This window comes from Camelus ferus, chromosome 5 (assembly GCF_009834535.1).
Source record: "Camelus ferus isolate YT-003-E chromosome 5, BCGSAC_Cfer_1.0, whole genome shotgun sequence".
Lineage (NCBI taxonomy): Eukaryota > Metazoa > Chordata > Mammalia > Artiodactyla > Camelidae > Camelus > Camelus ferus.
This window is the reverse complement of record NC_045700.1, coordinates 45,408,055-45,423,561: the sequence shown is the minus strand read 5'-3', so window position 1 is coordinate 45,423,561 and position 15,507 is coordinate 45,408,055. Positions and strand designations below refer to the sequence as shown.

Sequence of the window (15,507 nt, the reverse complement as noted above, 5' to 3'; positions counted from 1 at the left end):
TGTTAAAGGCATCAGCAGACATACAAAGTAAAATTCCAATATTCTGAGATATAAAATCAGAAGCCTGATCAAAAATGGAAAAAAGGAACAAGAGGCATGGATTACTCAACTGAATGTCACCTATATTTTAGAGATAACAGAAGTGACTGGGAAAGTGAACTAGAAACTTAATGACATGCAACTTCCTAACCTGCAAAGTTAGAGAAATATCACTTCTCATGGCCTTTTATATATTTATTTATAAATTACCACCGGGCCCAAAAGAAATTTTTGACACTTACAAATAATGATTTAGATGTTTTGATATCATATTTGGTAATGTCTAACATGATTTTCCCTACTCTCCAAGTATGGAATCTTGTACTGTCTCGGCCAGCTAATGGAGTTGAGTGTACAGGTTCATATCTCACACATCTTCATGCATTTTCAAGTTTATTCTTTCATTATCATAATGCAAGCTCGATTCAAGTGTTTCATTCTCAGACCCTAGCAATTTTTTTTAAAGCCACATATTAAAAAATGCTATTATTTCACTGCCGATAGCAATTAACAACATTAATTATCTCTCAATAATGAAATCTAGAATGATGTAATGAATTCATAGTTTTGAGTGTATAATATATATTAAAAAGTGAACATACTCAGCCCTCTTGAAAACTAACAATTAAAAATGAGTCTGTGCTCTCAAAGGAGGCAAAGTATATATTAAAATTAAAAAGATATAGTCACCTCATTCAAAAAGAGAATTTTTTCTTCTGTTAAACTATTACTCATTCTCTAATAAAAACAAATACCCCTAAAGATATTTAAATACCTGTTTTCTTGTTTTACATCTCATCATTACAAATCTACACTTTAAACACAAGTTAGCACACTATTCTTAGAACTTTCAATATAGCGAATAACATCTGTAAATTAATGATGTAATCACCAGAATGCAAGTTCCAGGAAGGCAAGGACTATGAACATTTTATTTTCTGTGGTAAACTACAGCATTTAACATTAAATTGGCAATTTGATTAATATGTATTCTAACACAAAATATTTTTCTTAATAGTTATTTATTCCAATACCTATTTACAGTATTCCAATGGGTCTCTCTAATAATCTCAAAATTTTCCAGTGAAACTCAGGAGGACATGTTTTAATTCACTAAGATGTTACATAGTATTTTTGAAAGCAAGCTTGCTGATGTTGCATTAAAATAATCTTTCTACTCCTAATTCAAAAATCAAGAACAATGAGTCCAGAATGAACACAGTATCTGCATTAAAATAATATATAATATCAAACAAAGAAATTTAATAAATACCTTGGGAAATAGTTTTACTATGGCAATTTGTAGAAGGGAGAATAAAAAGCCCTTCTCTTAAAAATACCACTTGCTTACTAGCAAAGGAATACTAACGTATTTGTATAAAAATATACAGATATGAAACAAATAAATTTAGCCTTTAAAAATAAATTGACTAAACAAATTTAGTCTTTAATCTATAATACATTCTGTTTTATAAAGTAATATTATTTCTAAGTAGAAACTTTTGACTTTCCTTAAATGAGAGTTACGTCATTTACCTTCAACAACAGTATTGCTTAGATTCGCAATTTTGGTTCTATATACAGAACAGTTTTGGAAAGCACATCTCAAATTCAAGCTGGTGAGCCTTTTGTGCCTTCTAATTGTTAATGATAACCTGATTATTCAGAAACTGATTAAAGTATTGAGTTTTTGGATTAGCTGGCTCCTTTGCTTCTTTTTTCTTGCCCTGTCTTTTAGATATTCATTACTTGTTTGTAACTTCAATCAGAGGCACAAAGAAAATAAAACTTCTTAGTTTATTTCTTATTAAAAGGTGTGTTGAGGTTTTCCTGAGGAAGACATTTAACTTCTCAGCCCAAAATAAGGATTCTAAATAAAGATTTTTAACTTTTTAAACTAGCTATGTTTAATTTCATTTTAGCTGTCACAAGAAGTCTAAAAATATAATGCTGTTAAACAAACACTTGAGAAATAAGTAATAATATTTTTCTCAATATGATCTTTGGAAAGAAGCTGAAATCTTACTGAACTTTTGAAAATCAAGTCCCAACATGTATGCAGAATCCTAAAACAAGCATTAAATATTGTTTTACAAGGAAGATGCCAGTTTAGGAAAACTTGGAAGTAAATATTTTTTTAAAAATTGAGGTGTAATTGTTATATAACATTATATTAGTTCAGGTGCATAACAATGATTCAATATTTGTATTAATGGTGAAATGATCACCATGTAAGTCACAAAATTTTTTTCTTGTAATGAAAACTTTTAAGATCTACTCTCTCAGCAACTTTCAAATATGCAGCACAGTATTATTAAGTATAGTCTCCATGCTGTACATTACATCCCTATGACTTATTTTTTGTATAACTGGAAGTTTGTACCTTTTGACCCCCTTCATCCATTTCACCCACCCTTCATCCCCCATCTCTGCCAACCACCAATCTGTTCTCTGTATCTATGAGCTTGTTTTTTTTTTTTTAAGATTCTACATAAAAGTGAGATTATACAGTATTTGTCTTTCCCTGTCTGATTTATTTCACTTAGCATAATGCCCTCAAGTGAGTATATACTCTTAAGGTTTGCAGAGCAGTTATTCCTTATTCTTGATATTTTATGCATTATTATTTTCTATCTTAATTGGAACTTAATAGAACAGAATAGCGTTGTTTAACTGAATTGTTTAAATTTGCAATTACAGAATGGAAATTAAGCATAATAGAGAGGTTTCACACTATTTGTACCCAAAACATTTACATAATAGCCAATACAAAGTTTGCTTAAATGGAAAAAATTTAAATGAATTAACACTTCTATTTTTAATATAAAATAGTCAGCATAAAAGCAGTTAACTAGCCAGTGCTAAGTTAATCAAGTGTGACAGTAAAATACTGTTAAAGAAAAAATCTTCCCCCAAATTTACAACAAACAATTTCTACGCCATTTAGATTTCAAAATGTTGGGACTAACTCAACATAACTATTTACAGAGTCCCTCTATAGGACTGACAGTATCTGGGCACTGAATGCATGCTATCATTAAAATATTGAAAGAAAATTACTATACCTAGATCCCACTGCGCCATCTCCAGAGTCCTGACTTCCAGCTTCACTCGGTGTGCTCACGGATTTGGAGGATGGAGACATAGGAGGAGGGACTAAATAGTGAAATAGACAGGTATCCGCTGTTACTACACGGAGAGGTTGCTCAGCTTATGACGTTTCAAAAGTAATTTAACATGAAGTAATTAACAAAAAAGAAAAAATAATGGCAAACCAAAAACCAAAAGTACATGAATGAAAATGAACAGTAGAAAGAAGAGGAAAAAGACAAAGTTAACAATGCATGCTGACAATTCATGCAATTTCTCTGGCAAAATGCATTTGGGTTTTATATTAAAAAAAAAAGCAAGATTATGGAAGGATGCATCTTCATCTCAGCCAATGCCAAACGTGGGCATTAATTTTCAAAGGAGAGCATTCCTTCTCCCCTTTCTAATTTTTCACTTTTAAGATTACCAGATCATTTATAATTATAACCAAAACTCTGAATTTTGCTTCAAAAGTCATTTACTCTCTGGTCTTCTGAGATCTATCTTAAAATGTTCATTTTGTCAAATAATTTTTTCTTTCAAAAAGAAATTAATGTCTTAAATGATTTCATTTTCCCTCCACGAAAAGTAAAGGGCCAATTTAGAGAAATGACTATTGCTAAAGGAATGGCTCCTTTAAAATGTCCATTAGTTTCCAGCAATTTGGGTGAAAAATGCAAACAGGCCATAAAACAGCATGCCTTCTAGACGTGATGCATAACATAAAGTGATGCATGCAACTTAAATAAGGCAAGACTTAATGGTAACTTCCTTACCCCAGTATTCAGAAAAAACTGAAGTGTACAGACAAAGATACAGACACCCAAAATATTCTTAATCCCTTCTTATAGAAAAATACATATTTTTCATAGTATATAAACAAACAGCAAATGATTTCCCCTAACTTGTCACTTTTAACATTATATACCAACAGTTGAACATGCAGACTTCATGCTATTTCATTTGTAAAACTTTTTGATTACCATTGCAGGGAGTATAGGAGGATCATCACTGCCATCTTCTGGTTAAATTTTACCACAAATGTTCCCAATCCCAAGTATCTTTTTAAAATAATTTTTCAATGTATAATATTAAGTGACTAATACATTTTATGTTGAGCTGCAAGCCCTTCTTTTAACAGTCTACTGAAAAGATGGTAAGTTCCTAGTTACAGAGGAGCCAATCTAAAGAAGTATGTATTTAATTAAAAGTCTGCGTTTCTGGAATAGTCACATTCACTGAACCCTTAAAATTATGTTTAAATATTTACACATGCTTCAGTAAAAACAGTGGGTTTGCTAATCTAGCAAAATGTGCAAGTATAGTAAGATCAATTACATCTTAAACATAAGTACAAAACTCATCAGTCTTATTTTTTCAATGGCAGATTCTACTGGAAACCAATAATAACGCGAAAAAAATCTTAGCTAGAATGTTTGTTTCCCAAGATACAGTGGTTAATTCTTGCTCAAATTTCAAAAAACTATAAAAAAAATAATCGAGTGTTTCTAATTTTGTGATTAAATCTCAGAAACAATGCTGAAACCAGATTGTCTTCATGTAGTTCACACGTGGATGGCACTATGGTATGTGCTGCAGGTATAACTCCAAGTAGCTAAACGTGACTTATATTTGAAATAAAAGAACATTAATGACCCCTGACTTCTCTTAGGTTACATTTTCTCATCTTTTAGTCCACTTCTCACTGTGAGGCTTCCCCTAGTCTAAGTACCAATTGATACAGGGATAAAGAGTAATCTTAAGAGTGGTTTGCCTACTGCACTGTAAGCACAAATATTTTTTTTTACTAAATTACAGTGAGATACCACAATGTTTTCATATTAAAAGATCTTCAAAGAGGAAATTTTGTAGTCTTTAAATTACATACTTAACTTCAGGCTTAGGGAAATAATTTTTCTAAGTAACAAAGATTTGAGGAAAATAGTAACATTCCTATCAATCTAATTATTTGTGATAAATTATAAAATTCTTTTCCAGTTTAATGTTTTTTTTTCCTTTCTGGTGACTTCAAATATCAGTGACTCCACTCAACAAGCTCATCACCAGTATCTTAATTGGTTAAGACTATATTAAAAAATGTTATTTCAAATTCTTTATGAAAACAGGTTAAATGGTAAATATACATAAATAAGTATACTAAATTAGCCAATTCTCAAATAAAAGTTTCAGAAATAAATAAATTACAGGGGTGAAGCAACACGTTACCATGGTTTCTCAGGCAGAAGCAAAATAAATCACCATAACTTCAAATTTGTGATCAGATAAAAATCTCTATCCCAGAACTATATTCTTTCTACCAAGAGACAGTTTTCAAGTCAGCTAAAAAAGAAGACTCATTAAGGACTCAAAGTTATTATCTGGTTCATCAAATTCATCTTGCAATAATAAATAGTCTATACCACAGAATGGACAAATCTAGAAAAAGAAAATTACTATTGAAAGAGGAAGAATGTTAACGAGAAAAAAAAGAAGGGTAGCATTATTTGATGACTACCATATTTTAACCCAATTAGTCTAGAAAAATCAAAGAATACAGTAATTGGACAACGAGGTAATACCACTATACTCCCAGACTCCAAGAAATGACCCTCAAGAACAAATAAAAGCATGTATTCAAGGAAGTTAAAAAAAACTAAAATAACTCATCTCTCAAAGCTCAGAAAAGACTTAATTCTAGAGTTTATTTTTAAAGATTATTTAAGAGTCCAATCAGCTTTAGAAATAACATAAGCTATTATTAATTAGCGTTTGCCAAGTATCTGAGATGATTTGCATAAGAACAGTGATTCAATCAGATCCACAGTTCTGTATATAAAAGCTTAAAATCAGGCTTTAAATGTTACAAAAGATTTAATATTAACATATATAAGTGAATCATGTGAATGAACTTAAGCTTCCTTAGAAGTTTAGAGCACAGATACCTATTTCCTTCTTTGAAAACCAAGGAAGAAATGTGAAGTAAACTGAAAAACAAATCTACACCATGGCATTCACTGATCATATAAGTAACACTATAAGGCTGTGACTCTGATTCTCTAGAACAAAAAGCCAAGCAAGAAGGCCTTTCCTGCTAGCTTAGATCTTGGCCTTCCAAGGATATAAAATTAACATTGCTGCCTGTGAAGAAAAAACTAGAAATTTTAAAACCACAAAGGACCTGGGAATGCACCTAGGTTTAGAATTAGAGTTAAGTTTGAGTCAACCACTCAGAACTATACAGAAGTCTCAGGAGTGAGGAATGGTGCACAGCCCAGTTATTTTTCAAGGAGGAGAAAGCCTCTAGCAAGAAGGGGCTTTTGCCAGGATGAAGAACCTACAAAAGGTGAACAGTGAATGTAGGGAGCGGGAGAATTGGTAGAAAACAGTGAAACGGAAGGAGTGAGCTTCTGAGGTAACCCAAAGTTGAGGCCTCTGGTAGCTCATCTAGGATACTCAGCACTCTAACTCAGTCTGAGCTACAGTAACGCCCCCTTGTGGATACATTCCTAACCTGGAATATTAACATTTAAGTAACTTTTTCATACTGTGCTACTCTTTTTGTCCTGAAAGATGTTGCCTTAAACCTTAATTCTCTGAAATATTAACTTCTCCCTTTCCTATGGCCCCTTCTCCTGATAATGAACTTTAAATAGCCTCCCCTAATATCCCCTAAAAGTTTCATCTCCTTTATTCTCTTCAACATAATTTGGAACATCAGGTAAATTTTTTAAAAGAAATTGAATAAAAATTAAATTTTACAGTATTAAAATACAATAAGGAATTATTGTTAAAATTAGGATAATTATGAAACATATGACTTTATAACATGGAAGTCATTCTATCTAAAAATCAGATTTACTGTTTCTAAGATAAATAAGTACTGTGGATGTGAAGTGCAACATGATGACTAGAGTTAACACCGCTGTTATGATACATACAGGCTTTAAATGGTACAAAAGATTTAGTATTAAATGGAAACTTTAAGAGAATAGATCCTAAGAGTTCTCATCACAAAAACCAGTTTTTTTTCCTTCTCTTTTTACTGTATCTGTATGAGATGATGGATGTTAACTAACTATTGTGGTAATTATTTCAATTTATAAATCAAATCATCATGCAGTACACCTTAAACATACAGTGATGTATGTCAATTATTTCTCAGTAAAACTGAAAAAAAATCAAATTTAAAATATTCAAAAATCACAATGGAGGGAAATAAATGAAGCAATACTTATTTTGACTATCAAACTTCTTTTGTTTCTTCCTAATAAAAGAATATTGATTATCACACTAATGAACATATTGTGTGCCCTACTGATACAGACTCAGGCTGCAGAGTAACTGACAATACCCGCTTTCATCTCCTTACAAGATGGTTAAAACAGTAGTTATACGTATAAAAAGAGATTCACTTTATTATTTTTTAACATTCGTGTTTAGTAACTCCACATTTGATAAAACATGTCTTGAAAGTTCTGCCTAAAATTAACTTCCTTAAGACTGGCCACCTATAGTTTGTTAAAAAAGAAAAAGCAAGTCACACTTCTTTTATGAAATATTCAAATATCTATTTCCACTATGCATTTTTCTAAAATTTAAACAAGATTTTGTTGTTGTTTTTAAAGCAGATGTCTTTTATTTTGTCTTACCAGATGGAAAGACATATGACCTAATAACTGAACAAACATTTAAGTGTCTAGCCTGTGCTGGACACCATGGATAAAAATATAATGTATTGTGCCTGCTCTCAAGGATATCTGACAAAAAGCAGTCAAGTGACCAAATAAATAAGAATCTACCAGCAAAGAAGACCTAAGAGAGGTTTTATTAGCTGTATCTTTTTACAAAAACAAATTCTTTTCAGTAGAATTTTTAAAAAAGGAAAAAAGTCCATTTTAGGTAAACACCAGATAGATGTTTTTAATAAATCCTCCTGAATATTCTAGCAGTGTTTTTATACTTACTTATACAATTTTAAAATATTTAATAAATACATTTGTAGTGAAAAGAAAAACAAGTATCCACACTGGATCATGATATAAAATGTGCTTTTTATTGTGGGTTATTGTCAAGAAAGTTTGATAGTCACTGCTTTCATCTGTGTCCTATATTTTCCAGGCTTAACTTTAAATAAATACTGGAAAGATCTTTAGGTATCTGTGAGAGAACAGAAGAGGGTGGAAAGCCACATGACTCATTTAATGAGGTTACTATAACCACTGTAATAAAACCAGACAAAAGACAGTAAAAGGGAAAAAATTATAAGCCTGTCTATCTTATAAGTACAAATGAAGAACTCCTAAATAAAATATTAGCATATATAAGAAAAATATTCTCATAACTAAGTTGGGTTTATCCAGAATGTAAGCATGCTTTTACATTAGAAAATCTACCAATATAAATCATCATAATACATTAAAAGGGAAAAAGCATATGATGATCTCAAAATACGAGCCTATGAGTCTGTTGTATATATTTTGGAGATGTTAAAGAATATCAAAATTCTTTGTGAATGTGGGCCAGACTTAGTGGCTCTCTTCCAACAGAAGGAATGTGGCAGAAGCAATGCTCTGTGACTTCCAAGGTAAGTCATACAAAGGATAGCTTCCTTCTGGCTCTCTTTCTCTTTGGATTGCTCACTCTGGGAGAGCCCAGCTGACATGCTACAAAGACACTCGAGCAGTTCTGCGGAATGGCCCATGTGGATAGGAACTCAGGCCTCCCAATAACAACCAACACCGACTTGCCAGCCACGTAAGTGAGCCACCTTGAAAGCAAAGTCCCAGCCAAGCCTTCAGATGACCAGAGCTTTGACTGACATCTTGACTTCAACCCCATGAGAGACTCTGAAGCCACAACCACTCAGCTAAGCCACTACCAAATTCCTGACAGGCAAGAACTGGGAGAAAATAAATGTTTATTATTGTTACACAACATTGTAAACTGACTATAACTCAGTAAAATAAAAAATTTTTAAATGTTTATTATTGTTTTAAAAAGATCAAACTCATGTAAGAATAGAAAATATAAATAGATTATAACCATTAAAAAAACCTTGAAATGGTGAATAACCCCTACTATCCATTATCCTGGGGGAAAAAAAGCATAATCTGAGGCAGTTTTACAGTTGACTTCCACCAAGATTTCAAGGAACAGGTAACATCCTATCTTTTACAACTGTTTTATAAAACAGCAAAAGGGAAAGCTGTCCAATTTATTTTAAAACCATAACTATGACAGCCACTGAACATGTACAGTGCAAGAAAATTAAAGGCAAATTTCATTTATGAGTATATATACAAAAATCCTATATAAAATATTAGCTAATTAATTTTTAAAACATATGCAAAAACTCATCTGCCACCCCTGGAGGTGACTATTAGTAACTAAGTGAAAAAAATTTAATATGTCTTCTGCTTTTCTAACAGGAAAATACATTTAGGGTAACCAAACAGTCCTAGTTACTGAGGGAAACCTCCCCTTTACAGAAGAATTTCAGCCAATAAAAGAAGGAATGATGGAATTATAAAAACAATTTTCCAACTCCTAATCAAATAACTGATTTAGATAAGAATCATCAATAAACATTAAAACCACTTGGTGAAAAGTTGATGGAGAAATGAATATTCACATGGTACCAAAGTATCACCTCCAGCTATTACTTGCTAGTCATAAGGAAGAAAAAAATGTAACTATGATGGAGAAGCCTGGCTGTCACAATCATAACACAGTAATCAATCTTAGTATCACTGATAACTCAGCAACCAGACATATCTGCTACTGATGTGATGTGACATGAAGTACACAGAATCATCTGTGAGACATTCTTGCCAAACAGCCTGAACTGAAGCTAATCAAGTTTTAAAAATCTAATTTCCAGTTTAGACGAAATATAAAGGACAGAGGAACAAGAGTTTAAATGTGAGAAAACCATCACACAAACCTAGGAGGGAACACATTCTAGAGACCAAATTGGTCCATTTTTCTTCAACAAGTCAGTGAGGGGGCAAAAAGTAGTATGTGTGTGGAGAATTTCCAGATTTAAAAAGACTAAAAACACACAACTAAATGCAATATATAGTACAGCAAGGTTTTCAGGGGAAACTTCATAATTTTTTTTAAGGGAAGAAAAATTCTGTGAAGCTATGGCTATTTTCAAAAAGAAGAAAAGAGAAGGAGTGATTTTCTATATAAGAAATTAGGATATACTAACACAAAGCCATAGTAATTAAAACCGTGAATTAATAATATAGAATCAGACAAATGGATCAACAGTGAATATGCAGAACCCAGAAATACCCATGGATATACGAAAATTGACTGAATGATAAAGTTGGCATCAGATACCAGTGGAGGAGAAGATGGACTATCTAATAAATGGTACTGAGGAAATTAGGTAACTATATGGAGAAAAATTAGGTTGGAACCTTATCTCATACTATATTCCAAAATATAACCCAAATACCTAAAAGTGAAGGCTAAAATTATAAAGCCTAATAGAAAAAACATAGAAGAATATATTTGCATCTTCAAAATAGGAAAGAATTTTTTAAGACAGACAAAAAAAAAAAAAATAAGTGGTAGATCTGACCATTATCAAAATAAAGGATTTAAACATATCAAAATGAGGGATTCTGTTTAATAAAAGAGTTAATAGGTAATAGACTAGGAGAAGGTATTTTTAAAGAGACTAAAACAGACAAAGTCCTCCCTAAAGTATACAAGGAACTCCTACAGCAAGATAAGAGAACCCAATAGTAAATGGGCAAAGAATATGAATAAGCAATTCATAGAAGGGAAAATCTGAATGGTTAATAGATATATGAAGAAATGGCCCATCTCACTGTAAATAGATAAACATTTATTAAAACATTTTGGTATATCACTTTATACCCATCAAAAAGGCAAAAATCAGAAAGCTGGATAATATCAAGTGCTATGGATATGGTGAAATAGCTACTTTCTCGTACACTGGTAATGGGAGGGTAAACATTTATAGTTATTCTTGAGGGTGGTATGCAGAACCTAATGAATATAAGTGAGCCTACACACAGAAACACAGCAAGTCAATTCTTTGGCATACACTCCAGAGAACTTCCACAGTCCTGCGTAGCAGGGATGAGGGTAGGAGGGGAAAGAATATACTCTTTAAAATGTTGCTTGCAATAGCAAAGCAAAGAGAAAGAAGCAATCAAGTGTGTATCACTGGGAAACAGATAAATAAAATATAGTATGTGATGGAATATTATGTATCAGTCAGAAATAACTAGATCTACATGCAGCAACATGGGTAAATCTCAAATACAATGCTGCTTGAAAAAAACAGAATGAGACATATAGCACAATGTCATTTATGTATATAAAACATATCCACGCAAAGATATATGAAATCTTGAAAAATGTAAACATATATTGGACAGATCAAATGCACATATGTTAAAAATGCAAGAATGGGTACTTAATGCAAGATTGAAAAAGAAAATGGAATTGGAGATGGGAAATGAGGGAGAAACACACACACAACACACACAACTAAAGAACAGTCTTTCAAGAACAGATGATGGAAATAGGCCATAAACCGAGAAATATGAGCAAATGAATTTAGTGAAACTGAAGTCCTAAAGAGAATAGAAAAGAAAAAAAAGTTCTACATGAGGAAAACAAAGCAAAGGCTCAGAAGAAAATGACCACTCAGCTAAAAAGCAACTTGGTTCAGTTACTAAAGTATTTTTTAAAGATAAAAAGTGTTTTGATTCATTTACTTTCAAAAATTGCAACAAGTAACTCAAGTTTACAAAATAAAGTCATAAAAATTAACATATTTCAATCTTCAAATTCTACCAATAAGGAAAAGGCAAATAAGCTGAAAGAAGTAACAATGAAGCCAATCATGGGAGTACCCAGTTTTTTCATCTCGAAACCTTTTAGAAACAGTAGCTCAAGGACAGTTATGCTGCAGTTCACAACAACAGGCATACAGCAGACACTATCTCTGGTATTTATCCCCTGGACTAGATGGAATTAACCCACAAACTAACCCTGAAATTTTAGGTCCCTAAATGACAAAGGCTATGTCAACCAAAATACTATGTAACAGCACCCAGCTCGGAATTACCTTAAGTAAGCATTTAATGCTTTCTTCTGTGTAACTATATTGGCCTTAGTACCTCTACTATTTCAGCTTTTTGATCTAGTACTGCTATCAAAATGAACAGCCCAGAAAAAGAACAAGATTAAGTCAAACTGCTACCAATATTATTTCCCTTATTAGCACTGAGAACAGACGGCTATAATCTTCTCCTTCCCCTCCTATACCTTTGAACACTAATACACTTTTACAACTTTGACTCACTACACCTCTCTTTAACCTACAGGAATCACAGTCATCCTTGAGCTTAATACAGTACGGCACAGAAAACTTGTCCAACAAATATCTATTGAAATAAATTTACTAATTTAACAAGAAAAGACAATGGGTTGGTTCAGTTTATGTTAATAAATATAATTAATCTTGCAGCTCTTTTGAACAAACACAATAACTATGTATAAGCACATCGGAAAAACGTCAATTCCAAATAAATTATGAGATTAATGATTTTTAAGAGACACAGATAAGAAAAATAGGCAGAATATATTAAATCAGCTCCTTCATCTCAGGTATATCTGAGTTGAATAGGATACGTGCCTATCTCTTATAAATGGATATGCTGTCATCCTTACCAATAGGGGATTCTGGAGTCAGCCCCATGCTTTGAAGCAATGCTTCAGCTTCTCTTCTTTTTTTTTCAAGATCCGATTCTTCTTGCACAGGAGCAACTGCTTCCTTCTTCTGATCAGTCTGAATTTTTTAAGTTAAAAACTTAAGTTTACATATGGCATGAAACACTTCTGTTTGCAAAAAATAGATGTATTTTAAATAATGTGCTAATACTGTATACTTTTGGAGGTGGACTTAGTTTCAAATACATGTAATATGTCATTAAATGAAAATCATTCTCAATGAAGTTCTAGTAAGTAATATCCAAATGATATGTATTAAATTGATCCATTTTTATATGTATTCAAGGAATTCTCACAAAAATTTTCTGAAGGGATAAATTCAAAAAGTACAGTCAACTTCTATTTATTTACAGTATGAAAATGCTATCCATGGTCAGGAATTGTGGAAATCTTCTCACAAATATATAAATACCAAAACACTATAAAAAAAATGACTAAATTATTTAAGAGTTGATAAATTTTAAGTAAATGGACAATTTTAACTGTTGAAAAAGTATGAGTACCTCAAACTTCTGTATGAAGTCTTCTTTGTATTTAGCAACTTTATGTAGAGGATGTTTGTCAAAAATTCATCTGGAGAAAAGTTTTTATTTTTATTTTATAAACTATAGGTTTTATATTCATGATAATAAGCACATGGTATGGTCTCGTAAAATTAAAATTCACTTTTGCACATAGCACGAAACATTTTTCATTATCAAAAATTTTGCCGGCTTTTTTTCAGCCATTTAGTTTTAGCAAAATCTTCCAGTTAAACTAGATAAGCCTCAATACTCTCAGATCATCTCAAGTGAAATTTTAGCCTTCAAGGGAAAAGTTTCATTTATACACCTCAAAGGTCTATTTCAGCTAGGCAACTATTACTCGTACATTGTCTGCAGTAAATTTTGTTAGTTATAATATTCCATGATACCATTTTAACTGAAAGAAGTCATCAGAAAATTTCATCAAAATCATCAAAAAGACTGTATTAGCAAGTAGATATTTTACCTGTATATAACAATATATTAGTAGGCTCATTTAATACTATTAAATTGTATACTTAGAACTTAATATCTCTTGTAACGTTTATAAACTTTAAATTAGATATAAATCATGTAATAGTTATCCCTTGGAGCCACTTATTGCCATCTTTAGAAAACAAAAACCAAATCTGCTCTCAGCCCTGAAGGGTTTAAAGCTATAGATACTACTCTGGAATGGCTCTGCCAGTCTGACTCAAGCTTCTATCAATTAGCTTTAATCAAATTGCTAACTTAAAGCTCCAACCCTCTTATAATAACAAATCACAAAAAGATTCAGAATAAACTAGAAAATTCTTCAAATATAGGCCTTTACAGCAACATAGCAATGCTGCGCATAAACTGTACCTTCAATTTTTCTGCTACTGATTTTTCTTTTTCCTTAAGAAATTCCTAGAAGTCTTGGCTTTTGTTTAGGCTATCACATAGAAAAACTTGGTATTAAAATCACACTTAGGACAAACTATCTTAACACCGGTCATTTACAATGTCTGTGGTAAAAATATAAAAATCTGTCTAAAGAGTTTCCATAGGGATAAATGTACATTTCAACACAGAACTAAGTAAAATATCTCCAGTTCAGGGTCAATGTATATTTGCTGTACATGATGAAATGGTGATGCCAAAAATCAGAAGACCTAAGTACCCAGTCCACCTTTATGGTAATATCAAACCTACTATTTGGTAAAAATACTTCAATGACTGACTCATGATAATTATTGAATTATTAATGATAATGAAAATAGATCAATAATCCCTTAATATTCTATTACACATTTCTCTTTGCCATTTTCTATTCTGACAAATTATTAGCAATTCAGACTAGTAAAATATTCAGATAAGTTTAAAGTCCAAAATGAGTTCTTATATAATAAGCCATGTTTTATTAGCTATTAGAAGGTAGATGCCCCTTACTTTACATAATAAACATATTCCTAGAAGACTAAATATGTATTGTGAACTTTTCACCTAGAGTGCTATATTTGCAGTCACAATTGCTGGAATTTTAATTATTCTTAAAGTATTACATAAAGGTATAAATACTTGAAATCCAATTATTTTATATTAAGTTTATTCTTCCAAAAAAAAAAAAATCAAACATACTTCCTTTTTCTTCCTTTCTTCTTCTTTCCTCTTCTTTTCCTCTCTGATCTGGGCCAACCGCTGCTTCTTACGTTCCAACTCTGCCTTTAATTCACTTTTGTCAGACATGTTTGTGACCTTAAGAAGCATATGATCATTTACAATCATCATTACATTGGTAAAGGCAGCACTCTTTCAAAAAATTAGTCTTCAGGGGAAGAGACTGTTTCGAGAGGCCATGTGGTTCAATACTATCTAAAGAGAACACACAAACTCTACTTTTAAAATAATGGAAGTACACATATTACTAAGACCTGAAAAAAATTATAAACAAATGTACATAACAAACAAATATTCAGAGTTGAGCATAGTAGCTAGCACATAGCAAGCTTTCTAATGTTCACAAGCCCAAATTTAACACAATGTCTCTGCTATTAAAACAGAAGATATGGTTGGCATTAAAAGCTTAGGCTATAAAACACAGGTCAAACCT

The 15,507-nt window shown here is 31.8% G+C and overlaps 1 protein-coding gene across 7 annotated transcripts in view; it reads right to left on the bottom strand.

Moving 5' to 3' along the window:
* Nucleotides 1-15,507, bottom strand: part of DYNC1I2 (dynein cytoplasmic 1 intermediate chain 2) — a 46,114-nt gene that overhangs the window by 29,496 nt on the left and 1,111 nt on the right. For 3 of the 7 annotated variants that reach the window (XM_032479683.1, XM_032479682.1, XM_006195331.3), the window contains exons 2-4: nucleotides 15,036-15,152; nucleotides 12,850-12,967; nucleotides 3,105-3,195 (exon numbers count right to left, since the gene is read on the bottom strand). In XM_032479683.1, coding sequence (XP_032335574.1) covers nucleotides 3,105-3,195; nucleotides 12,850-12,967; nucleotides 15,036-15,143 — 317 coding nt within the window. In that variant the 5' untranslated portion in view covers nucleotides 15,144-15,152. Of the gene's footprint in view, nucleotides 1-3,104; nucleotides 3,196-12,849; nucleotides 12,968-15,035; nucleotides 15,175-15,507 lie in introns of those variants that run through there. The other 4 variants (XM_032479680.1, XM_032479685.1, XM_032479681.1 and 1 more) reach the window with 3 other exon arrangements.